The following is a 27137-nucleotide window of genomic DNA, read 5'->3' as shown; positions in this document are numbered from 1 at the left end:
GTTATCACATCATGATGACTTCCTGTACGAGCGCTATCGATTCTGCCGACAAGGAATCATTTATTTAAAGACCTTCTCGAGCCGTACATTGAACACCACACGCCATCTACTGTCTCACGGACTGTATCACAGCCTCGCGCTGTGTTGCGAGTGCTTCATGTTTGTACAGTGTCGGTGATGCGGAGAACATCGGGAAAGCCGCTGCATGCCGTGCTGTTCATGAAGTTTATTTGGCGCTTAAGAAACTTATGGATGTGTTCATTACATTACCATGACACATGTTGTATAAATTCTTTAGATGGAATTATGTGTATTATTGTATACTTGCAGCAGGTCCGAGTGCTGCATTGTAATCAGACACTAACAGATGAGCATGCCATGTCTTAACAGCCAAAGACTTCATCAGGAATATGATGGAGAAAAACCCCACGAAACGCTTCCTCACCGAGCAGGCACTCAGACACCCATGGTGAGTCCTTTCTCTTGTTACGCACGCACACATCTTTTTTTCGTCTTTCTGTTTTCCAAATGAACTAATCAGTGACTTGATTGCAGGATTGCTGAAAACACAGCTAAAGACCTGGACATTTATCAGTCTGTCTGTGAACAGTTGGAGAGAAGCTTTTCCAAATCCAAATGGAAGGTAAGAGACACTGCTGTCGGCTCATGGACTACTTTATATTGCAACCACATTTGCTTTTATGGGCAACCAACATAAGCTGAGCTAACCACGCAACATACAAACAAATACAGTGTATGCAGCCATATTTTAACTAAATATGAGCATTTGAAACATTGGCAAAGTGGATTATTTTGCATTTTTGTGAGTTTGGGATTTTGCTTCCTTAACAAGATAGCATTAGCGAATGCCTCATTTGCAAATTTAGACATAAAATTTCAGAAAACTTGTGATACAAAAAAAAATGTGTTAATGTAAATAATCAACTGGGGAAGTTTCATGTAGATATCTATTAGTTAATTTTTTTTACCCACTCACCTGTAGTGTCTTCAAAATGTATATCTTTAAGGCCGTTTTCTCCAAATTTCTGAGCCCAGAAGTCTCCACTTCAGTAACTTTCTGGTTTCATTCCTCTCTATATTCTGAAGGTTTTTACAGAGAGATTTGTTCATATATCATTCATAAGATGATTTATACAACATTTTATAACTAAAAACATGGAGAAAATGAATTTTTTATATGGCTGATGTCGGTTGAATTCTGTTAATTTTGAACCTGGCTTCATTCAATGTTCACATCTCTGCTCATTTCGGTTTGCAAATTTTAAAAGATAATGCATAGTTTGCATATTCAAACATACATTTTCAGAAAACTTGTAATATAAGAAAAGGGGAAATTTCATGGTGATATCTATTAGTTACATGTTTTACCCTATTTAACTGGGGTGTCTACAAACTGTTTACAAACTGTCCCAATTGAATTGAGGTCAAGTCAATGATTAGTGACACAGTCACTTTTTATATAAAGCCAACCATGACATGTTCATGACAGGCTGTCCTTACTGATTCAAGACAGGAGTGTTATGATGTACGTAGGCAGCACCATTATAATCCTATTCCTTTGTGTGGGCATTTCCAACAGCAAGCCTTCAACGTAGCCTCAGTAATCCACCACATGAAGAAACTGCAGACGTCCCACACTGAGCCGTCCCCCTCACACCTCATGCCTAACATCATAGTGCAGGCCTCCCAGAATGACCAGGAAGCGCTGGGACCCTACCACCATGAGGCTGATGCCCTCGACCCAAACGGGAATCCGCTTCATGCAGCCAATCATCTATCCTGCAGTAGTCCTGAGTCGGGCAGATGTCTCTGTCCACCACTGAGAGCCAGTCACAGTGAGCCTGGCAACGCCCTCACTGTTGATGGATCAAGAGAGGTCAATAACTTCCTTTCAGAGGTCGACGCTCCTTTCAGGCCATCAAAGAGGTGAGAGCTACCGCCCTGCTCCAGCTGCTAGAAAATCAGGCAACTTTATCCAGAATTCTGAGAAAAAAGTCTATGACAACATTTCTCCATATATATTTTTTATTTGGACATAAATATGCCTATTTCATGGTGAAACTATGAGATTAATATTATCTGCAAAAAGTATTGGCAATATTTTATCTGTTGCATTTTGGAGATAAGTTATGTAAATTAGGTCCTAGAATGGAGCCTTGAGGTTCCCCACAAGTGATTATTACGGTCTGTGTCAGAGGTATGCGATATTGAATTGCCTATAGTATAACAATTCCACAAACATTACCTTTTGGTAAAAAAACAATCTATAGATTTAACGCCTAGCCCAGTGGTTCTGAGCGTTTATCAAGACATATTAGAGTAAATAAAGAGTTTATATTATTTTCATATTATTTGTATTTTCATTATTAAATGCAGTGGATAATATACCTCCAGAATGAGTGGTTTTACTGTCATAGAGGTTGAATAATGTTTAAGAGAACTGTGCTGACATTATATAATTATTGTTCAAATGCTTTTCAAGTATGTTTATATGTCGAGATATTTTGACAGTTGTATTTTGCGCATTTGTGTGTGTGTCTATAATCCTGGTTGTGTGTGATGTGTCACAGCATGGATGCTGTGTCTCAGAGGAAGGACCAGCCGCTTCTGTCTGGAGTGTGTTCTGTCATGTGATTGGCTGGCTAACCGGAGATGAATCTCATGCAGGTAAGGCGTCCTCTCTCTCAGTCAGAATCTAGATGTTGGCTATACAAATTGCTGACTCAGACCTGCATCTAATTGATAACACATTTTCAAAAATCTCTCTTTTTTAGTTTGTCTCTTGAGTTGACAACACTCAGTGGCATCCCTCTGGATATGAAGGTGTTGACACATCTGCTGCTCAGCTTTTTCATGTCTGCTGTGGTTCTCTGCTGCAGAACAGATGTTCCATCGACAGACACACACAGTATATCTGCACTATAAAAACACTTTAACATGGAGTGACTGCATATCTGTAATTAACACCACATTAAACAGGAATTAATTGATTATAATTCATATAAACTGTGTCACACTGATGATATTTATTCACTTCTATCTCTTGTCAACATGTCACTAAATACCATTGAAATGTATTTGTTTTGAATAGATTTAGAGTACATATGCAATGTGAAAGCTTTTTCATGTTTTCATCATATTTGACTGACATGGCTGTACCTTGAATTCCGATGGCTTTTAGGTTTTTATAAAGCTGATAAGCTTTTTTAGACTCTGGAACTTTTTTAAGATACTGAATGTATATCCACCACTGGAGACTATAACCAAATCAGGGAATGTACCTTTAACTCTAGTGTCTGGACTGTTGAACCTGACTGAAGATTTTTGGACATGTATTATTATTTTCCCATTTGTGTTGGATTATACTGATTGATTATACATCCTTTTCCACTTTACACCAAGATGAAGGATGGTTGTTATTATTCATGAGATTAAACTGTACTTTGGAGTCATGGAGGTGGAGTCATTGACTCCCAGTGTTTTCTGTGACATATACATAAGCTGCTCTCTTGTGCTCATCAAGTGCCACAAGCTGGTGTAAAGATGCTGTCAACACTAATGATGCCATAGAGGATTCTGAGTTCACAAATGGAGTGACATATTTGTTTATTTTTGTATTATTTTCTCAGCAAGTATATAGTAATTACTCATCATGCTTCTTGTGTTCAATGGATCTCCAATGAAGCTTACAAAGTATTAACAGGCTTTTATTTAAATACTGTGGATCCTGCACAAACAACGGATACAAAACTGAAAATAAATAATGTAACTTTTTTAATTCAACCATTTTTCAGTTGTGGAAAAATACAATAATTGTGGTGCAATGCAGTGGAGTGCTGCTGACAAATAAAGGTTTGTGTTGTCTCTTTGCTGTCAGAAAGTCAGAAGCTGTGGTCTTTTTCTATAATGCTTAATGATGAAAATGATATTGACAAAATCACTGTCACTTGTCAAATATTGATGATATTCTATTATATATATACTGTATATATGAATGTATGTGTATATATGTATATATATATATATAATGTGATAATATTGGTACATTCAAAAGGTATTTACACACATTGTGGATTCTGATTGTAAATGTAATTTAAACTACTTGGTTAAGGCTGGAAGAAATATCATGGTTTGTGTTAAACTAATAATGTAATGTTACGTATTATTGTAACTAGCGTACATAAATAACAACTGCCTTTATCGGACTTTCCTACATTACATTACAAGCGTAAAGTCAAGGTTTTACTTTTGGTTTCACACAGGACACAAACATCAATCACCTTGATGAAAGTCTTGTGTTTGTTCATCCCACGCACCCGTAACAGACTTTCTCGCTTGTTATGTTCTATATATTATACCACGTAACTAATTATCAATGACAGTCGTTCAATACACTATGTCACTTGCTCTGACCAAATGCAAAAACAAACATTGACATGCAACGTATTTGCAGAAACATACAATGGCAACTTTTTTTCCTGGAGACTGGGCTGAGAGTAGTCCTTCTCTCTACAACCCCAGATTATAACTTCCTACATCTCCCACAATTCTTTGACAACTGCTAGAGAAGAGGACAAAATTCCCTCTTTAGTAAAGTGAGTAGAGTTTTTCTTCCAGTAGAAGGAGTGAATGGTGTGGGAGACTGGTATGAAGTGTTGCAGTGACAGCAGTAGTAGACGCTGCTCTGCTCGGAGACAGCAGCTCAGGGACTTTCAGCCTCGGCAGGTGCTGTGGTCGTTGGCTTTGCGTCGAAGTGTTTCCAAATATCCTCTAAGCTTATCCTCAAGTCCTTCAAGCGTCGCAGACTTCGTTTCGAACTCGTCCTTCAGCCCCCGGAGGGAATCTGCTTTACCTGGGAAAAGATCAGATAATGGAGTGAGCTGACACCTCTTAAACTCTAGCCCTATTTTTAGGCCTCTGCTCGAAAATTGCATACCCATACTAAAGAGAGTGTAAATCTCTAAATACAAGGTGTATTTGAATCATTTTGATGTTATAATAACAGAAACACTTGTGAGATTTGATCAGATGTGTACATATCAGTGTATATGTTACTGGTTAATACTAAATGAAGATGGCACACAGCTCAAATTGAAAATGTTCAGGTTCGCCTGAAAAAAAAGCACTTTTATTGATATTTATTTGAAATAATGCAGCTGAAAGCCTAAAAACTCTCCCGAATCATAGCACATGTCAGTAGTCTCAAAATAAAAATTGGCTTTGATAAAGTGAAGCAGGCCAAAGTTATAGAGGTCAAAGTACGGAGAGGTCAAGCCAAATTCTCATTTTGGAACCAGCTGTTCCAGCTGTGCCATTCTAATTGTATATACTATATAACTATATATTTCACTTGTTTTATCACTAATAGTGTTCAATCTATCCTAATACAGTAGTTTGGCATCATCTTGAGAGCCAGAATCCTCTCAAAGGCTGTAACGTTTACCATGGATGATTCTCGTCATTCTCACCATAGCTCCAACTGATGTCACAAAGGTCACCTCCTCTGTGCTAAATACAAATTACTTTTTTTTATCATATTTGCTCAGACTGACACTATATCCTGACATTATTACATGACTCAGATAATTTGTGAAGAAATCAGGTTCGTCTGCCTCCTTTGAGTGCTCCTAACAAGAAGACTTATTTATGAAGCTTTCTCATTCGACAGTGAATGGAATTCCCCTAGTGTGGTTTTGCTCTATTACCTTCCAGAGCCTTCAACATGTTGTCAGTGGTGTTGGCCAGAGCTCCAGCATCCTTCTGCAGCTTAGCCAGTCGATCCCCCAACGGCACCCCCACTCCACCTGACCCACTGGCTGGAGCCTCGTCTTTAAGACGATCCAGTTGCTTCTCCAAAGACAACAGGTCCTACAAACACACACACACATTTTAAATCTCTGCCTCTATCAAGCAACTTCAATAGAGTTGAGATGTTTGAACAAATCGTTTTCCGTTTTACACTTTCAGTTACTTGCAGATATTTGCAATTGAAATGCGCTGCAAAAAGGACACGACTTACTGTCCTTTAAATTCAATCATAAACATAATTCACCACTTAAACATTCAGGTAAGTCTTTATTGTATATTTATATTAATGTACTAGTTCTTGTAACTTTACATTGCAGTATAAGACACTGAAGAATACCAATAGCTATAATCGATCTAAATTGGCTCCTTGTTAAAGTAAATGTTCATATTTCAAACTTGTACAGTAGGTCTCCCACCTTATCTGCAGCATCTGCTTCATCATCCGCATTGTCTGCATTATCCTGAGCATCCTGGGCCAACAGGCCTCCATCCTTCAGCAGGTCTTTGAGCTCGTCCAGCTGAGGCTTCATTGGGTTGATCAGTTTTGATACATCATCCAGAGCCTTCTCAGCTGGGCTCAGCTGGTTTTGGGCCTGCATGAGGAGAACCACGTCAGCTCAGTAATGCTTGGCAAGCAGCTTAAATATGAATGAATGGACCACCGTGTTTTCCATTGCCTGATGTATCCATGCTTCCTACCTCAGTCAGGTTGGTGTTCAGGTTGTCTACGAGATCCATGCTGTTCTGCAATTTGTCCTCCAGGTCAGAGAGGGAGCCCTCCACTGAGTCGAAGCCTGACAGCAACCCGTCCACATCAGCTTTTACTCCCACTGCTGTATCCCTGTGGATGTGCAGCCAGAGAAAAGACATCTTTAACATCATTTGGACCTTTATCATCACTACAGAGACATAACAGAGGTGTCATCGTCAAGAGGAGAGAAAGGCTGACGGAGCGCACCATACACCTCCAAAAAACCCACAAACTCAAAGTCTATTCCTGATAATAAGTGTCGAGAAAAATATCATATTATAAAATCTATTATAAAAAATGAGTGAGTGTACTGAAAAATTGAGATATATCTGTCATGCCCAGAATTATTTTACTATTCACCCTGGGATTTATAAAAGCACTAGTTTTGCTACCCTGGCTGTTTCAAATGCTGTTAATGTGCAAAGCTGATAATTATCTGAGACAAACAGCATAAAGCATCAGTGACAGAAAACTGGTCCTGGAGTGTGAAGGCCCACCTGGCGTCTTGGGCCTCCTTCAGCTGTTTCCTGGCTGTGTCCAGCAGCGGCTCGGCCTCCTTCAACACAGATGTGCTGTCTGGTAGACTTGCCGCCAGATTCTTCAGCTCCTCCAGCTTCCTCGTCAGAGCTGCCGGGCTGAGAGGCAGTTTGGCTTTCAGAATCCAGTCGCTCACCTCCTGGATATGGGTCAGGTTGGAGGACGGGTCTGCGGACAGAAACAGGAAAAGTTGGAGGCCAAATGGCAAAGGAACAACCATGAATCCATTTAAAATCAGCCATTTTTACTGGAACCATGTGAACCTTCCTTTCATTTATCAGTCCCCTCAGCAGAACATCATCTTTACCTGACAGGAAATCTTTGAGCTTCTTCACGACGTCACGCGTGTCTTTCAAGTCGTCTTCTAGCTCGTCTCTGGCCTGCTTCATCTTTTTGGACAGCTTCTCTGTAGACTGTCTCACCTGGTTGGTTGTGTCCTGTGTTTGCTGGAGCTGTAAGGAATTGTTAAATTAAAGCTTCAGAATCTCTATTCTGTTTTTATAGTTTGAGAATAACCTGCTGTTCTGAAAACATCTAAAACAGGAGTCAAAAGAGATCACAGCGTGTGTGTACCTTCTCCACAGCATCTGTGATCTTCCCTGTGAGATTGTCCAGTCGGTCTTTCACATCCTTGACATCAGCGTTAGCCCTCTTGCTCAGGGGCAGGGCGCCCACACACACCTCACCCTTCTTACAAGGTGGGGTTCCGTCCGGTGGACACAGATCTCCGCCCGCACACTGCAGAGGGGTGCAGGGCTCTGAGCGAACACTGCCACAGACCTGGAGAAAAAGTCACAGATGGATATTTAAAGAGGACATACACAAGCTAGGGTCCCATTTAACAAAATAATCATTAGATATCAGGGGTTGATACAATTCTCAATCATTTGCAATTGTATCTAAATATGAACCTATCCCAACAAATTACATCCAGGAGATGTTTGTGTCTGAAACACATTTCAAAGCTGTAGTTTTCATCCTGCCACATAAGACACTATAATCTATCTCCCTGATAAATGATATGTTGCAGCATCAGGTCGGAAAACTGAGGCCCGGCAGTTACCTGTTTGGCAACAGGAGTGAGATTGGGTCGGGCGGCCATGCTCTGGTTCAGTTTGTCCAGGTCTCTGGTGTTGCCTGGCTGTACTTTGTTTTGGAGGTCTAGAGTATCTTCTCTAATATCAGCTGACTCCTTCAGCGGCTTTCCGCTGGCATCCACTTTCTTAGCTGCATCTGTGGACTCATCGTAGGCGTCCTTGATGGCAGATAACGATTCTGAATGAGACAGAAAAACTCAACATGAGTATATTTTATTATGACACCATTTCAGAAGGTCTCTTTGAGTAACATAGTGAAGATCTGTCCTTTACAGACATTTCCACTTTATGATAATCACATGCACTCTGGGGAAAAAAACATGCAGTTATTTGCATGCAGAATAAATGTGTTATTAATGCCCAATTAAAAATATTCAAATTGGTGTATTTGAATATTTCTGCATACTTAAACGATCTTGGAACTGCATAAATTAGATTTCACTGAAAACCTGAGACTCTTGTGGTGCGAATGAGCTCATTTGTATTCATGTGTGATGATGTTATTCTGTAGAAACCGACCTGTTGTGACCCTAGGATAATCACAGCCTCATGGAACTTTACAACTACAAACTTGAAACCTGGGGCATTCAGAGGATGAACGCTGTTCCTATCAACTATGTTGACAATAAGGAGGTTTCTGAGAAGTGCTTGCCAGAAAATGCCCTTCTTGCAGAAATCTCCAAATGTCAAAAGTCTTTTATACCAAATCACAGCTTGGATTTTCTCAATGGTGCTCTTGATGAGCTCTCGATGTTTTAATGTGGTAATTTCTTATCAATTTTTAAGTGGTCAAAAGTGTCAAATTTAGCACCAAATCTGTGTAACAAATGGTATAAGCCCCAAAATGTATGAGCCATAATCGAGCATAGGTATGTCATCATACTTCCATCATAATGTTCTCAGACCTTTTACACTCTAAACTATTGTGACGCCTTGTATGTTAATTTCACTTCCTGTTTTATTTTGTATTCATTTGCCCATGTTTCCTAGATTGCGTTATTTCCTGCCATTGTTTAGTTTCCCACCAGTTTGGTTGCACACCTGTGTTCCATTAGCTCATCAGACCTCCCAGTACCTAGACCCCGAGCTGTTCACTACCCATTTGCCAGATTGTCTCAGTTCTTTGCACAAGACTAGCGCTCCAGTGTTTGTTTGTTCCTGGTGATTTACCTCAGCCTGTTTCTGGATTTTGATTGGAGCTTGCTTCTTTGTTTTTCGCTATTCTTAGTGAGTTCTTTACGTTTTTTTGTATATTCCTTTTTGTATGCAGCGTGACTATTCAGCTAACTGCCTGTTTTGTCTTTTGTGACTTAAGCTCTCTGTAAACTTTTGGATTTTTGTACTTCACTTTATTCTCTTGTGATCCTTGCAACTGTGTCTTTTGTCTTATTATCACAACTATCAACATTTGAATTGAAACACAATATTTATTACAGATTTATGACATAACAATTTTGCACACACTGCCGAGAAGCATCTAAAATGAATCATCGGGTTCACTTCTTTCAAACGATTTACACCACTTCCATGTGTCTTCTACTGTGGACCCGCCGTCTCCCCCTAAAGATGTGTCAGTGGGTCTCTAAATGTGTGCTTGCACCATATTTTATACTTGTTTAAGACTTACATTTTTGAGCTACTTGAGGGCGATGCTACTTGAAGGTGATGCACCAAAGTAACAGTTGCAATCAATGATCCATCACTAAAAGTCAGTGTGTAGCAGTGATTGGTGTGTTTTTCTCTCTGACCTGAATTGTTTTCACTGACAGAGTTGTCTTTTGCATCATTCTTGGCTTTGTAGTCCAGAGTAAGACGGTCTAGCAGAGCCTGCAGTCTGTCCAGCTCTGAGTCCAGACCAGGAGCTTTCTCCAGGGGTGAAAGGTTATTGTCAATCTTGTCCACCTGGTCCCTGTGTTCAATTAGGCATCAGTGAGAGAAAAAACTCTAAGTTAGCTCGTTTCCATCCAAGAATTAGAATAGGGAGAAGACATAACATTCATGAATATCAGAAAACATTTCAACAACAATGATGGGAGGCTTATGAAGATGATTAGTGTTTTTAATTTCAGCCCCTCACCTCAGCTTGTCCAGTTGGGACAGAGCATCATCGATCTGTATAGCAGCACTGGGTGGAAGGGAGATGGAGTTCTGAATCAGGGTCAGGCTGGTCTCCATGACGCGGATGCGAGGTCCGAAGTTCCCAAGATCCCCATCACCTACAGGACGAGAAGGTAATCTGAGGGACAGTCTCTCCAGAGCGGAGCTGAGGTTCTGTCTTTGGGTGTCCAGGGCGAAGAAGCAGGAGGGACATGTCTCGCAGCCAGGGAAGGAGTCACAGTGTCCTCGACTGCAGGAGTCACAGCGAGTTCCGGTGACTCCGGGCCGACACAAACAGGCTCCCGTCTGCTTGTCACAAAGTTCTGGAAGTGTTCCTTCAGCGTCACAGCGACACACTGTGGAGGAAGAGATGAGAAGATGAGGAGAAAATAAATCTAAACTAGGGCCAAGAGACATTTGTAACATTAACCTGCTAACTATGGATCAACCAGTTAGCAGTTGACTGATACAACTTTTCTTTTTACACAGTTGTTGTCCATCCTATAGGTCACTTTTAGAATGTGCTGCATGTCCTCCCCCCTCTTTCTCTTTCTCCCTTTCCTGCCAATCTTCAGCTGTACTAATAAAGGCAAGAAAAGCCCCAAAATAATCTTTAAACAAAAGAAAAACGTATATGTGAATAATACACATATGATGATATTGTGTAAATAATCAAGACTCTTAAATCCCTGTTTTGTACAGTTATGGGTACAGACTCTCTCTCTCTCTCTCTCTCTCTCTCTCTCTCTCTCTCTCTCTCTCTCTCTCTCTCTCTCTCTCTCTCTCTCTCTCTCTCTCTCTCTCTCTCCACCTCCATACACTTGTATTTTGAGTCTAATTCATTTACTTAAAAAGGGAGAAAAAGCACAATTAACAAAACTGAAAACTTAACATTCTCTATAGATATGACTATATCGTTATCGTGACTCCTTTTGGCCACAATATAGTGAAAATATGATATTGTGACTGCTCTACCTCCATACACACAAAGTTGTATCAAAATTGTTACATTTTATAATAACAAGCAGCAAACACAAGACACTGACCACAAGTATTTATACTTAAAAAAAACCTGTAATCTTAGTGATGACATTTTATGTTTATTGTTTTCATTTATCGCTGAAATGAATGTCCAATTACCCAATTACAGTACTTAATGAAACCACCATGCAGCAGACTGGGGTCATGTCATAATAGAGGTATTAAGGATTAACCTGTGAATGCAACTGGTTCAAACAGGTTTAATGAGATGTCAACAGACTGCTAAACTGGGATTTGTGTGTGAACCTGACGTATTTACAAACCAGGTTCAATTGTACTTACCAAATTCATAAATCACATGATAACAATTACACAAGGTCAACTTTGTTTTACCATGTCTGAGACAGCCAACTAAACTACGACCTCCAGTGGAGGTAAAGGTATTGCATCCCACCAATCCAACAACACACGGAGTAATCAGAGAGAGCTGACTCACATCGGCAGCCTATGAGGGGGTCTCCGTATGCGTTCTCTGGACACTTGGTACATGTCAGGCCTCCAAAGCCTGGTTTGCACTGACACTGACCTGTCACCTGGAAACATGGAAGCAACAGTTTACTTTCATCTAAGTACGTTTTTGCCTCTTTCTATTTTTCATCATTTTAATAATCTATTCGAAAAAAATGTGACTTGTCCTTGAGTAAAATATTCCAGCACGCTTTCTGGGTAGAGGTCATACCTGGTCACAGGTATCACTGTATGACCTGGTGGGGTCACAGCCGCAGGCTTGGCAGCGTCCTGACAAGGACGGTTTCCAGTAGCCTTTTGAACACACTTCACAGTTCACGCCGTGGAAGTGGGAGCGACAGGGACACTGGCCGGTAATTGGGTCACAAATAGTTGACAGGGACCCGTCTGGAGAACAGGAGCACTCTGGACAGCAGGGGTAACATCAGAGTTAGGAAGATGAACCAGACACAGACACTTCAGATTCCATACAAGTATGCATAACTATCTTATTAATGACAGTAACAGTGGTAGTGTAGAGAAAGAGTGTATATGAGACTAAATCATAGCGCAAGTTAAACAGGACTTTTGCATGAGGAAATTGTCTCTAACTGGACCTCGTTGAATTTTAATTGAATACCGCTTCCATAAAAGGTCCGTGCACAAAGTCTAATTCATCCTCTGGGCTGTGTATAGAGTGCTAACATCATGACTTTCCACCGCATAAAAGTCACTATTGTTCATTATACAACGTGAATAATGGCAAATGAATTACACTTCATGCATGGACCCATAAACTCATGTTCACAAAGTTTACCGAGGTAATAAATCAAGTGAGAAGTAGAGTCATTTTCTTATCGACTTCTATACAACTAGAAGAGTCGCCCCCTGATGGACATTAGAGAGAATGCAGCTTTAACACATGAAGCATTGGCTTCATTTTTAAACCTGGAAACTGCCACCTGGAAGCAACGTAGTGGACTCTGTGAAGAAGACCTGCTCTGTATGTTTAACACAACGATTCTCATTTTCAGGTGATTATACCCTAAAGAAGACAGAGATAACATGTTTGCCAATACAGCCCCTGAATGCTACACACTGTTCCTTTAAAAACATCAAAACCAAATCTTCAAAAGCACATAAAGATCAACTTTAATATGAAATTTAGCTCAGTCCACTTTCACCATAGAAGGATCAGTGACCTACATGCCCCGGGGTACTGGTGTATGTATTTAACATCTAGGAGCATGTGGGGAACACATTTCCCTGATCAAGCTCAGATCAGCAAAAACAGAACTCTTTGGTGTTCCAAAGTGAGATGTGATGAAGGTGTTAGATGACTCACTAGAGCAGCCCAGAGGGTTGGAGGGGCTCAGGTCGTAGTAGCCTCTCTTACAGCGGTCACAGCGGGGACCTTCAACATTCACTTTACACAGACAGGAGCCTGTGCTATCGTCACACCGGCCCCCATTCACCGTCCCCTCAGCGCTGCAGACACAGCCTGGCACCAACACAAACATCCATCAAAGATTGTATCTACATCAAAATACTTTGCACTTTTTTGAAGTTAAATTTTGAATGGACCCAACTTCAGATGAACCACTTACGTATGCAGGCGTCGGGGCGGTCCATTCGGCTGCTTGGGTTTGGCTGGTAGCCCGGGGCACACTCGTCACACTTTGGCCCTGTGGTGTGGTCCATGCAGCCCTCACACACACCTCCACTCCTCCGCCCACTGGCCTGATACACCGCCTGGTCAAAATGGCAGCGCTGGGCATGGTTGTTACACTCACAGCCTGAGGAGGGGGCATGGGTCATGATTTAAATCAATTCACACATTTGACTTAAAGTGACTTTCTTTCATTTATCCCAAGGACATTTTACATATAAAAAACAATCAAACATAGCTTTCACTATATATTTTTTACTAATAAATCAGATTGCCAATATTGTTGGTAAATTTGGGAAACGTCTCTATTGTGAAGCTCTGCCACAATGGAGGCTCCAAAACAGTCAACGATATCTGCATTTTTTAAACATTTGACTACTCAATTTCATTCAGTGGTGGGCCGTCAGGGCCTGCAAAGCCTTCTCTGCTGGCCTAAACAGAATCACAAAGTTATAGCTATTTTATAATTTAATATTTTTTCTTAAATACACTACATCTATCATAATTTATAAAAATATTTTTCCCATTAGCTTATTTTCTCATTGCACAGCTACTGTCTTCCTCAGTTGCTCTGCTTCCAGTGCAGCTTGTTTAAAGTAGAGCTTTTATCCAATCAGATTTAACCTCTGTGTCTCTAGGTAAGAAGAGAGGCCCGAGGAAAGATATGAATGAAATTATGCATTTTGCTTGGTGTAGATTTTTTTATTTTTCTTTACCTAGCTTTGTTTTTTAACACTCAGAGATGGGCAGTATTTCTATTACTTGTATTTGAAATACGTATTTCAATTACTTTTGAGTATTTTGTAATTTGTATTTGATAGGGCCGATTAAAAATCTAACGTAATTTGTAACAAAATACTTTAGAGTGGAGTAATTTTGTATTTAAAATACTCAAAATACTTTCTCCACGTTTAAAAAAACAGTTCACGAGTTCAGTCTTCAGATCTTCAAGTTCAACGGATTGTCTGTCAAGTTAAATATTGTATCTGAGTGTGACAGATGTCAACTAGCTTGATGTATAACTCATGTCTGGGTCTGGCTACGTATATACATGGTGATGGTTATAATATCAAACTAGCGATGCTAATGCTAATGACGCTAGCATGCTGTCTAGGCTAGTGCATAGCCAGTGTTTAGCAAGTTAACTTATCAGTCGAGTAGCTAGCTATAGGAAGAGGGAGATTGGGAGCTTGTATGTCATATGTGATGAATATTTTCTTGTTGATACAAAGCCGAAGTTTATGGGCTGTTAAGTCCCATTAATAAATATATATATATATATACATAATCAATGTATATATATATATTGTTGCTGTCTTTCAATAGCTTTGCTTAGTTACACTGACATTCTGTGACTGTTCTTCCTTGTAGTGGGGTTCACCAGAGCTTTGTGTACATTATATAAACCTGAATGCTCTGCCATACCAAATTGTGAGAAAACGGAAAATCCAGAAAAAAGTATTTCCTATATTTTAAATACAAAATACATGTATTTTGTTACATTTTCAGGCACCAGTATTTTGTATTTTGTATTTTGTTGTAATACATTTATTTGGGAGTATTTTGTATTTTGTATCAAAATACATTTTGATGATTTTTGCCCATCTCTGTTAACACTCAATGGCTGAAGGAGGATAAACGGATTTGTGAGTTGGGATTTAACCGTGGGATTAATCTTTGTCAACAAAGAAAAGAGGATGTGATCAGCATTTGGTAAGTCAACTGGTTCGTTTTTTTACATCTAATATCTGAATGGCCCTTGAGTGTGTAGCAGAATGCGTGTTACTGCTGTTGTTTTCCCGTTAGGCTAGTTAGCCTAGCCTCCCAGAACACTTGCGGAGCAGCAGCTGTTTTTTGTTGTGGTTCTTTTTGTTCCGGTTCAGAGGTCACACAGACCGCTGTCTCCTAGTGAGCGCAGGAATCATTATATTTCCTACAATTTAAGCTTCTGTATTTTCCAAATGCACTAGTATTATTCAAACGTATTGTTCGGTTTGTAAGCCTCGTACCAATCGGTTTAATACCAAAAAAGTAACGTTATATAGTTACAGCCCAAGAAACGAATAATAACCCTAGCTGTGGCGCCATCATGTGGTTATAAGGTGGTATTTCAGCAGTGAAGGCCCAGGTATAAAATGCACGGCCCGCCACTGATTTCATTGTATGTGTGTGCACAGGTGTCTTAAAAAAAAGAAAGTGTTGCCAGACCATAATAGACCACTTACATTATTTATTTTGATGATGGGGAAAATTAGAGTGGCATTAGATATTTTGTCTGACATCTGACAGTTTTTTCTACAGTCTGTGGAGTACCATGACATAATGCTGATCACCGTTGGTTAGAGAGACCTTTAACGGGTGTGGGTGAAGTCTTACGTTTGCAGGTATGTGCGTTGCCCTCCTCCGCAGGTCTCCAGGGCAGATCAACGAAGAGGTCAGCACAGCGCTCACAGTTCACACCTGCTGTGTTGTGCTGGCAGTCACACTGAGGGTGAACCTGCACAGACACACAGAACAGAGGCTCATAAAGAGATGTTTGATCAAAGGTCAGCTGATTGACTCAGGCTTGGATCAGACATGGGTATCACATCACGAGCTATCCCAGCAAGCAATTTCAAGTGAAGTTTGGAAGGAAATTTGGTTCAAACGGCAGACAAATATGTTTCAATATGATATTGGGTGAGAGGCGAGGTTTGATCACAGGGCTGACACATAGAGACAGACAACCATTCACACTCACATGCACGCCTAGAGCCAATGAAATGAATCAGTATTTCTATATATGTACTGCCTCTCTCATGCAACCCTATTGAAGAGTTCTCAGCTGAATTTAAGCATGCATGAAGATCAATAATGTGCTGCTAGACCAATATAGATAATAGATAAGTAGATAGACAAACAGATTTGTGGACAGTTATGCCTAGATCCATCATTGTAACAACTGGCAACTGACATTTTGGAAAGTCCTTTTGTTTGCAACAAGACTCCAATACTAAGACCAATAACTGTCTCACATCTGAGTCCAATACAGAGTGCGCTGTAGGTCCAGGATGGGTTTCGCCGCCTAGTTTAGGATATAAAATGGAAGCAGCAGGAAACAACTAGCTGTATAAAGCAAAACATGTCCCCCCCCCCCCCAACACCTGCACACATACTTCTTTACTGTCTGACGGCAGGTAGTTGTTGTTGGTGTCGGGCAGGCATCGGTTGGCGTGTCCGTGGCACATACAGCTGCCCATCACCTTCATCTCCTTCAGGGCATAAAACCTACTGAGAGCTCTGCCTGGAAGACGTGGCACATCTCCCAGCTCGGTGAACCTCACCCTCAGCCCCGTTAACGCAGACGCATCTGTGGGTGAGACCAGTTGTCAGTCAGCGGCATACCTTTAACCGGGTGAAGTCATTTATGATGGACAGAGACTTACCTTCTATTTTTTGGCTTTTGGTAGCTGGGACATAAGCATACTGACGCAGAGGACTGAATTGGATCTGGAGAGGAAAAATGTACACAGTGTTATACTGTATATAAATCAGTTTTCTCCACCACAGAATGGTTTGCTCTTACCTGCACTGCAATCTTTTATTTCCCCAAACCTGTTGATGTATTCTCACTCAGAGGTTCAAACTGTCATGTGTGTTATGTGTTGTGTGTGTGTGTTATCTGTACTATACATTATGTCTGTCTTCAAAGTGATACATTATATTCATCGTGAATTAAATATAGAGCATTTATACTTTTTAAATTACAAAACTGAAAAAAATAAAACCCAGGTTTTAGAAAAAAATCATATGCAAATGAATCAGTATATATGAGGTCACAATGACATCTAACGCATTCCAACAAAAGATTTGATGACAAAACTAAAGTTGAAAAGAAAAGATTCATTGTTGTATTGATTTTGACTTAAAATCTCATCAGAAAGAAATGATGAAGACTAATTTTAACACAATTTGAACAGTATTAGCAGTGAAGCAGGGATAGTGTTTGTCATGTAGATATTACTTCATAAACATTTCGAACAATAATCATTGACTGAAAAAAGGTAAAGCAGTTGTTTTCTGACAGCAGAGCATTAGTGCTTACTATGTGATCTCGGTAGGGGTCTGCTCCAGTGGGGGGCAGTGTGTAGCAGTATGTGTCATCCAGGCTTAGCGGTGTTGTTGTGGGGATGCCAGGAAAAGTTCTTTGACAGTCAGTAGCCAAGTAGAGGGCGGGCTGCCACGACTGGCCGTTATCCAGTGTCCTCTCTATGACAAAGGCAGTGGGACGAGGACCCTGCACAGTGAAAACACAAATGCTCTGTTTGTACTGAGATGTGCTTCATCAACTGTAAAATAATGATTTCAAAAAAAAGTAGATGCATCAAAACAGAAATGATAGAAGTGACCAGACTGTGGCTGTTCATGTGATCCAGCAGTGATTGCAGACTGTGTCCTACCTTGAAGCTGAGCACCAGGTTGTCAAGCTGGAACAGGTTGTCCAGGTCCAACTGGAGAGAGACTGGGTTCACATCTACAGGACAAACAAGCAGAACGGCATTCACATGACAGATGAATTGAAATGAGATTAATTTTCACATTCATTTGATGTTGTTTTGTTTCCTGCTGTCTGGCTATCTGTAATGACTGCAATAAATATTCTGCTTATACCCTCGCCCATCACTGCCTTATACATTATGAATCCAGATTTAATGTATTCAGGCTCATATTTCCTCACCACATGCTTTGGAGGAGCAGGGTTGTCTTCAACATCACCTTTTCAAAAACAAATCCATTTAGTCATCGGAGGGTTAGTCTGTCTACCTGATGATGAGGTGATTGGCGTGGTGATATGCAAACCTAAGAGGTCTTTGAAACTTTGTTTGAATTAACAGTTTTTAATGTATTTATATGAATTCTTGAGCTCATTTAGATATCAAAATAACTAGCTTTGTAAATTACCCCCACAAATATACTCTTTAAACTCTTTTAGATGACATTACATCGTCATATTGTGCACCGATTAACAATATGGGCACATTTCATTGTATCTTTATATCTAGGACTAACCAATTTCAACCAATAATATCATGACATCCATCAATCAATCTGTAACTTTTAGAAACACCAGAGGTGTATGTTGAGCCAAAGTCGTCTGTAGCTACATTCTAAACCTGCGCACTTTTTCTTGGTCCAATCGAATGCAAAGGATTTGATTTAAATCCCAATTCTTACTACACTGCTCAAATATTCTGTTTCACTGGGTGAAATTAAATTTACTTTATATTACTTTAATTAAACCATTTGGCAGTACCTCTACCTCCCACCAAACAGTGTTGGACCCGGATGAATAGCTGCAAGAGGACACTTCAGCCCAGTTTAGAGCGAGCAGGGTCCTATGGTGAGGACAGCTCAGAATATACCAAGACAAAAATGGAAAGGGCTCTGATAAATAAATACATATCTATAAAACAAGGTATACTTTGAAATATATAATTTCACTACTGCCAATAGAAAAGCATTCTCTTTCTTTCGTTCTTTGCCCACCTTTCTTGGACTGCCACCATCTATCTGGTCCAGAGGTGGACAGGGCGTCGCCCACAGTGTGGGCCAGCTGACTGTTTGGGTTCCTGGAGTCACATGGACAACACTTCATCCTCCTCTAAGAAACAAAAAGCAAACAAATGAGTAACAATGGTATTTCCTGCAGAGTTACATTGTAGCATGCGGTGTGTGCATGTGAGTAAATGTGTCACTGTGCGTGTCACTGCTGTTTGTCCTGAAGCTGATCGAAGGACCAAAGACCAACTTTCAAATCGAGTCTCTTTTCTTCCCTGCTGTGCCAGTTTGATAAGCTGTGTCACTGAGCAGGTCACACAGAAAATCAATGAGCCTCAGATAACTGGCAGCTTTACATTGTGCTAAAGAACGCTTTGATTCTGCTGGTCAACAACACGGAAACTTTGCCCCAGTTTCAGTTAAGGAAGGAACAATGGGAAGTGCTGCTCGTTTTGTACACATGACATTTCGTGACACCTGTGGAACTTGACTTTTGAACATAGGGAAAAGAAATGCATTGTGAAATACAAACAGACTCTTTGTACCAATACAATTAATTAACAATTGTAGACGTCTAATACAGCTTTAAAGAAACAATCATCAGAATTCATCAAGAATGTTTTAGGTGATGTATTGTCTACTGACCCTGAGTCAGTCAAAGCAGCTGTGAAGTGTGCATGTACAAACTTCACAACACACAAACATCGTCAAAGTATTTGATCAAATAAAAGAGAGCAGATCATATTTTCCCGCTCTAATGAGCCAAGTGCTGTTTATGAAGACACCCAGTATGTTTGGGAAGGTATGTACATGAATAATTCCCGACAGAGTGCTCTCATCACTGACAGCTTTCTCCGGTCAGTATCCAGTAGCCCCTCCTCTGCTCTGGGTGCTCTGGACATGGCTGCTCTCCCTGTAGGGAAAAGTTCCCTCTGGTTTGCCAATTGTTACAACATGAAGGCCTCACTAAAGTTTTCCACTCCAGCTACGTGACTCGACTCACTCCCCCGCATAAGGAAACTCATTTACGATAAACGTTGCTCAGATTTGTTTTCCACTGAGGACAAGGCAGAGGTCAGGTCTTGGCTAAAGGACTATATAACACTGCACTCAGCCCAAGTGTCCTTGAGAGAGATCCTCAGGCTGCACTGCTCCTTATGCTTATGAGTTAAATGCAGAGGTCAAACTGTATGTATGTGATAATTAAAGTAAAGTTTAACTTTTTTAAATGAAAACCATTCTGAGGACTTCTGTGGTGCTATTGATGGCTTTAAAGCGATAACATGGAAGGCTTTCATGATGTAAATGAGACAATATGAAACCATGATCTGATAACCTGGAGGTGTCAGATTTCAGCTGGTAGCTTCTCCTACTTGTTAGGAGGTATAAAGTACATGACAAAAATAACAATAATAAACCGGTGAACCTTATCTAATCTCAGGTTATAAGGACTTCACCCTCTCAAAGACTCAGATGCCCAATTCACGTTTAACACCTCTTCACCTGAGATACCGCGCTTAAACATGACAGGGAGGTTCTTCTTAACTCGGTTAAAAGTGTGTCAACTTTTTTTTTTCTTTCACAGGATTTGTGTATTTTGGCTCCGTAGTGTGCAAACACACGCTCGCTGCCAGATGATTGGTTGTTAGTTATGGTTTAAAGTCTACAGCGGACATGATTATATGATGAGTTTAACTAAATCTGTGTCTGTACTGGCACCAAGGTTACATTTTGCAAATGCAGTTACATTAGTAACGGCACTACTTCATGTTAACTAGTGTACGAAAAGACAACTGGGATGACATCATTGATGTCGGTTACAGGTAAAGGTGCATGGTCATATTATCAGTATCTGACATTAATAGCATAAAGAATATTTAGTTTGTATGTTTTTCATGATTGATGTCAAAAACACCTGAACTGCCAGGATAGTTATGGAGCAATATAGTTTAACACATTTTTATTTACAATAAGCTGAGGAAACTTTGTTCCCTCGACTTGAAGTCAATGTGTTTTTAGATGTCTGAAATAAGCTATTGCTGAAGAGATTTTAACGTTTTGTTCTGCGAAATATAATACATCAGTAAATATCCCTCTGGTGAATTTAGAAGCTTTTACGTGTCTTACAAAAGGCAGTCGCTAACACGTGGCTAAAAGTCTTCACTGGAAAATGTGACTGTTGTGTAAAATGTAGAGTTTTCTGCAGTAAACCAAAAAAACATTGTCTTTTTGTTGAGTGAACCATGCAGTGAGATGCTTACTTCCAGGTTGTCCTACAAAAAATACGTCATCCCTGTATAGCACTTTATAAAGAAGCGATAGCGCTCTGCAGCAGCGGGGGCTTCGGGGCTCAGCGGAATGCATGTGGTCCACAGCGGCTCGTTGACTGCTGTTCATTCTTGCTGCTGAACATACTAAACTCTATCAGCACATACAGTAAATGGGAGACCTGATGAGTCAGTCTCAGAAATGATGTCTCACCACACCAAATCGTTATTACACATTATACATTACAAAACCTGACTTGCAGCAGTGGTGACGCATAGACAACAAGATCTGACTGGTTTTTTATGATGGCAGTGATCTTCATCATTGTTAGTCTTTAGAGGCAGTCATGCATGCGTGTGTTCATGTCAGATCTGAGATACAGCTGAGGGTTCTTGCCCCTCCCAGACTGGACGAGGTGCGGCTCAGGTATTAAAAAAAACAAAAGGGAAAGTGTTGATCGATGAGAGTGTTCACGCCTAACACAGCTATCCATTCCCTGAGGCAGATTCAACACATAGTCTGAAAGGTATGAAGGTTACGGAACACCAACACAAACATTAGTGTTTCTGTGCTCCTCTCTCTTTTTAGGTTTAGATTATCTTAGAATGAAAATCACTGAACGTTGAAATATGAGGTAACTTTTACTTAGTCACTTCCTCCACTGCATTTCTGTACTTTATCCTCCACTATTCTAATTATAGTTACACTAGTACAAATCTAAAATACTTCACCTATAAAATGTATATTCACATTTAAACATCAAACTTTAGCATTGTACTAAAGAAGAACTTCCTGTATTGTAAACAAAGGATTTTATCTCACATTAGCACTGCTTTTCTCCCTCTGAGCAAAAAAAAAAGAATTGCAACATAGCAAGCTTGACTCTTGCTCACTGGATGTCTCTCTTATTACAAAATCAGCGTTTGAATTCAGTAATGAGCTGTCTGTGCTGAGCCAGCAGATGGGCTGGTAAGTGGTTATTCAGACGGTCGGTCAAAGAGTACAGTTGCAACACTGGCACTGAAATCAGACTCTTTCACAAATGGACCGTGGGCAGTCTGGCAAAAAAACCCACCACAGCTTCCATCCTGTCTGTCTGCTCACCATGACCCCTGCACTGCTCGCCTCCCAACAGAGCAAACCTCACGTAGAGACCCATGCGTGACCAGAGAGAACACAGTGGCCGTGCATGGGCTTTGGTTTGACTAGCACAGGCTTTTAAAAGCCAATAACCAATATTTTCGATCAATATTCTAACCAGCTTATAATACTGCATACTAAGACTTGATCACAGTGACATTTTAGAGATTGATACTAATTTAGTGCAAAAGTGCAACACAAGACTCCTTTGATCCGCAGAGATGAAATGTGGTTTAAACACAGGACTGTGCTCCTACCTGTTGGTACGGGGTGCAGTAGATCTCGGAGCCTGTGAGGCCGCAGGTTGAGGAGGCATGGAGCTGATGAGCTCTGCCCAGCAGCAGGTCATTGCTGGGTGGGTAACAAGCCCCCCGAGAGCAGTCCGTCTGGGCCTGTGATACTGCAGCTATGGCTGTCAGCAGGAAGGCAGCACAACAAGACATGAAACGTTACAATGTGTTGTAAACACGTATATGACCAATATCAGTCATCAAAAACATGAATATCCCAGTTTAACAGTCCAAAGCCAATCCTTTAAGGATGGTCTAGAAAAGAGAAGTTCAACTCAAATTTTTCCAGCACACTACACTTGAACCACAGTGCAAGCAGACATTTTTTTAATGATGTGAGATTAACACAACATTTGTATTTATGACACTTATTCTCCAGAAAAAAAATGTTTTCTTGTTTCATAAAGATTGTTTATGTAAACCTAAAACACACCAGAAACACATTTGAAATGTTGTGTAATCTGGATTAAACATGTTGCTTTATTAACTAATTTCTACCTTAGGATAGCTGGTACCAGATGTTAAAGTAACTCTGTTATGTTGTTCATTCTGTACACAAGACATCTATCACACTTCTGTCCATCCTGATAGAGGAATCCCTCCTCTGTTGCTCTCCCTAAGGTCTCTTCCTCTTTTCTCCCTGGACAGAGGATGTCGTATGTGTACAGATTGTAAAGCCCTCTGAGGCAAATTTGTGATTGGTGATTTTGGGCGATACAAAATAAAATAGAATTGAATTGAATTGAAAGTAGTTGTTAATAATCGCATGAGACCAGTGAGCCAACACCATGGAAACCTTAAGAGAAATTTGAAATGTTCACAACACTATTTGTTTCTATTGAAGCCCCCTTCATCCATACATTACAGTACGTATATACAGTGTTGTAATACACTAGCATCACCATACCTCTCCATCATTAGGATGGAATCTGCTTTCGTTGGGATCTGGCAGGAGCAGGTTTGATTATTACCAAGTATAGAAATGTAATTACTGATATTAATAAAATGATTAATATCAATAGGATTATGACCTGGGATCAGGGACCAATAACCAAACTGTGGATTAAGTCTCAAAGTGGTGTTCACTCAAATTGTCAATAGTTCAAGTACTATTCCACATTTATAAAGTGAACAGTGAAGGGTTGAATCTGAGCACTGACTACAACAACCAGCTATTGCTACAACACATATGCACAACATAATCACAGAAAACTGTTCTTTAAAACTATAACAGAGTTTATTTATCTTACAAATCCTGATCAAAAATATGTGTGTGTGTGTGTGTGTGCGTGTAGGAGGGGAGAGAGAGAGAGAAGGAGAGAGCAAGATGGCGGACGTGAGTGGTATTGTAACGCAAGACTTCACGCCACGATTGTTTAAAGGGGGAATGAGACTCACAATGGAGGCAGTGTTTAACAAACCATGTGTGTATAAATGAGTGTAACGGCGTATGTGTGTATGTATGTGTGCGTGTATGTATGTGTGTGTGGGTTCGTAGGAAAAGAAGAGTAAAGCACTCAAAGTAAAGTAGATCCTCACCGCAGCAGTAAAGTACAATAACTGTAACTTTACCACACGGGAGCCCTACTGGAGAACTCAACCTCAGCAGCCGCAGCACTGGACCTTTAACTGATTAAGTACAGTTTACCAGCTTTACTTACTGTGGCGGATTTAAACACAACAAGGCTCAGCAGTGTGAAACAACACTATCATAGCGACAACAAGCACAACAGTTATGTTACTCAGCACTAAACGAGACTCGGCGGCCTAAAAAATACACACTAACACCAGTACCAGTAACGTTAAACTTAAACAAACAAACAAGACAAAAAACACACTCTGACCTATCTCTGCCCAGACAATAGCTGCTTACTTGAGATCGCTTCATAGTGATCAGCGTGTTTCTTATTTTCTTTCTTCTATATGTTATTATTAATCTATGTTAATAATCCTATTGATATGAACAATTTTTCTAATATCAATAATTTTACTTTTATACTTACTAATAACCAAACCCACTCCTGCCAGAACACTTTTTCACAAAAGATTAAAGAAGAGACATGACAGTGTTGTCCAAATGAACTTGATTATAAAATGAAAGCATATAGATACATTACGCTCACCTTAATCACATCACATTTTTACCAAACCATCTCTAAACTTAACCTGAGCATAAATATGTTTTTAATCCTCTGCATAAACCCGATCTTCTATCCCGTACTCACCATAGCCTGACTCCAAAAGAAAAAGCCTAAAAAGGAAGCATGGGAAAAATCCACAGTTCCAAAAAAGGGCGCTTTCTAAGGTTTAGAGTAGTAGTAGAACTTTGCATTTAATATGTGAATTGAAGACAAATATTAACAAGCTGTAAACTATATATATTATATAGTAGTTATAGTTATATATAACTATAATAAAATGCTTATTTCCTCCTCTTTGCTTGAAAGAATTGGAGAGATCAGTGTAATCGGCTGCTGCAGTGTTTCGCTGGATGAAAAACCTGCATGCTGTTGAAACCCTATGAATGTAAACATCTGGTGTGGAAAGTTTAAGGTGAAAGTTTCAGGACAAACTTGAAACAGAAAGGGGACACTTGAGAGAAAGTTCAAATATTAAAGCAAAAGGAAAAAAGAGAATGAAATCTTACCAGCTAGAAGTAAAAGAATTCTCATGTTGTGTTCCTCCTATGAAACAGTCTGGAACAGATGACAAAAAAGGAAGAAAATATCAGCAAGCAGAAACAACCAAATGCAATCAGTCTGTATTTCCTGATGTGAGACTCACCTGGCAGTCTGTATTCTATCAGCTCTGTTATTTGCTGTATTAAACTGCGCGTTGCTGCCAAGCTGCTGCTTTATAAACCCTGCCTCACCTGGATGGTATGATACAGTGTGTGTCAGAGTCACACCCTTCCCCTCCACTCCCTTCTCTCCATGAATCAACACACACACACACACACACACACACACACACACACACACACACACACACACACACACACACACACACACACACACACAGACATACAGGCAGGCAGACAGAGACACATAGTCAACACAAAGACACCAAGGAGCTACAAACAAGGTGTAATAAAACACTAAGAACATAAAGCTGAGCTGAAATTATTCCATACTTGTAGAACTAATTTAAAGAAACCATCAAATTCCTTCTTGTTTATGTGCAGACTGAAAAAAATGCCTTTATAAAATCTTTCAGGGTCTCAGAGGATAATTTGGTGATTCTCTGACTTTTCATGTAACACCATCACCAGGTCAAAATGTAAATATGTCCAATACTTTGGTTTGTGACCAAATACCTGCAGAACTAATGACATTCCCATCAGCTCCAGTTGTACTTCTTGTTAACTGCTAATTTGCCAATGTTAGCATGCTAACACAGTGAACTAAGATGGTGAACATGGTAAACATTTTAGCGTGCTAATGTTAGCGTTTAGCTCAAATGGCACCGTTATGTCCAAGTAGCTACATATTGCTAGCGTGTTCAAAATAAATGAAGTAGCCTATACTCAAAGCAGTTGAGTTGAAAGTATGCACACCAAAATAAGTTGATTTTTGAGTGTGTTGTTGATGCACACTGAAACTGACAAAATGAAGTACTCATACATCAGAAATACATATTGCTTAGTAAGAGAGTGGGGTTGATGGAGGCTATTGTCCCACGATGCAATGCACAATGGAAATGGGGGGATGGGCTGATAGAATGTGATGCCAAGCACCACACACCTTGTATCACTCATACAGAATATCAAAGTACATTTAAATTATTGTGTACTTACTGCCAAAACTGTCAATATTTGTAGTGTGTGTTAGTGCCAGTGTGTAGGCTTACTACAGAACGTGATCCTGTGTGGATGTTTGGATCAGTTCCGGATGACAGGCATAGAGTGAAATTCCTTAAATGCCAGAATTTTGAACTAGCATGTCTCGACAAAGTCAAACCATGTCAAAGATATGATGTTGAAGTATTGATCTGTAACAATGTACTTATTTGTCTTTTATAAAAATGTATATCATTAAACTATTAAGACACTGGTTCGTGGTCTTTTCCATTCAGAAAACATTACAAGTCTCGGCGGGGGGGGGGGGGGGGGACACAGTCACACAGAGAAGGCCACTCCTCCCTCCCCAGACACAATTCATGCCCTGTGGGCATTGTTTAAGCTTTACCAGGCTGTGTGGTAACTGTGCTGTGTGCTGGAGCGCCGCTGATCGTCACCTGTGTCTACAGAAACAGTAGCCCCGGGGGCCAGCTGTACACGCATGTATGTTTTTCTCCGTTCCTCTCAGACACACTGACTAAGTCCAAGTACAGGGTGTGTCTTCTGACTCGACTTACACAGACACGCTCAGAGGCTACTGTGCACATACAGTTTCAGACAAGTACCGTCACGCCTTCAATCACTGGGGATAGTA

General features: G+C 40.2%; 2 protein-coding genes across 2 annotated transcripts in view; one reads left to right on the top strand and one right to left on the bottom strand.

The window, feature by feature from the left end:
• Positions 1-3569, top strand: part of camk1ga (calcium/calmodulin-dependent protein kinase IGa) — a 16445-nt gene extending 12876 nt beyond the window's left edge. Inside the window, exons 9-13 of the mRNA XM_079185542.1 lie at positions 391-469; positions 556-643; positions 1601-1947; positions 2592-2688; positions 2796-3569. Of these exons, the coding sequence (XP_079041668.1) occupies positions 391-469; positions 556-643; positions 1601-1947; positions 2592-2655 (578 nt within the window). The 3' untranslated portion in view covers positions 2656-2688; positions 2796-3569. The remainder of the gene's footprint in view (positions 1-390; positions 470-555; positions 644-1600; positions 1948-2591; positions 2689-2795) is intronic.
• Positions 3570-3712: 143 nt separating this feature from the next.
• lamb3 (laminin subunit beta 3) lies at positions 3713-25529 on the bottom strand. Its single transcript, XM_079185531.1, has 23 exons — positions 25489-25529; positions 25352-25400; positions 22672-22826; positions 18995-19109; positions 17908-17981; positions 17553-17744; positions 16894-16957; positions 16624-16817; positions 15845-15965; positions 13407-13595; positions 13145-13300; positions 12032-12225; positions 11789-11885; positions 10292-10667; positions 9963-10123; positions 8181-8392; positions 7691-7897; positions 7425-7569; positions 7078-7285; positions 6529-6670; positions 6246-6422; positions 5727-5889; positions 3713-4873 (listed from the first exon to the last, which is right to left on the bottom strand). The coding sequence occupies exons 2-23, from the start codon at positions 25374-25376 to the stop codon at positions 4734-4736; spliced, it is 3507 nt and encodes a 1168-aa protein (XP_079041657.1). The 5' UTR covers positions 25377-25400; positions 25489-25529; the 3' UTR covers positions 3713-4733.
• Positions 25530-27137: the final 1608 nt, after the last annotated feature.

This window comes from Pholis gunnellus, assembly GCF_910591455.1.
Source record: "Pholis gunnellus genome assembly, chromosome: 3".
Lineage (NCBI taxonomy): Eukaryota > Metazoa > Chordata > Actinopteri > Perciformes > Pholidae > Pholis > Pholis gunnellus.
The sequence above is the reverse complement of the archived record's forward strand: the minus strand, read 5'-3'. Positions and strand labels throughout refer to the sequence as shown.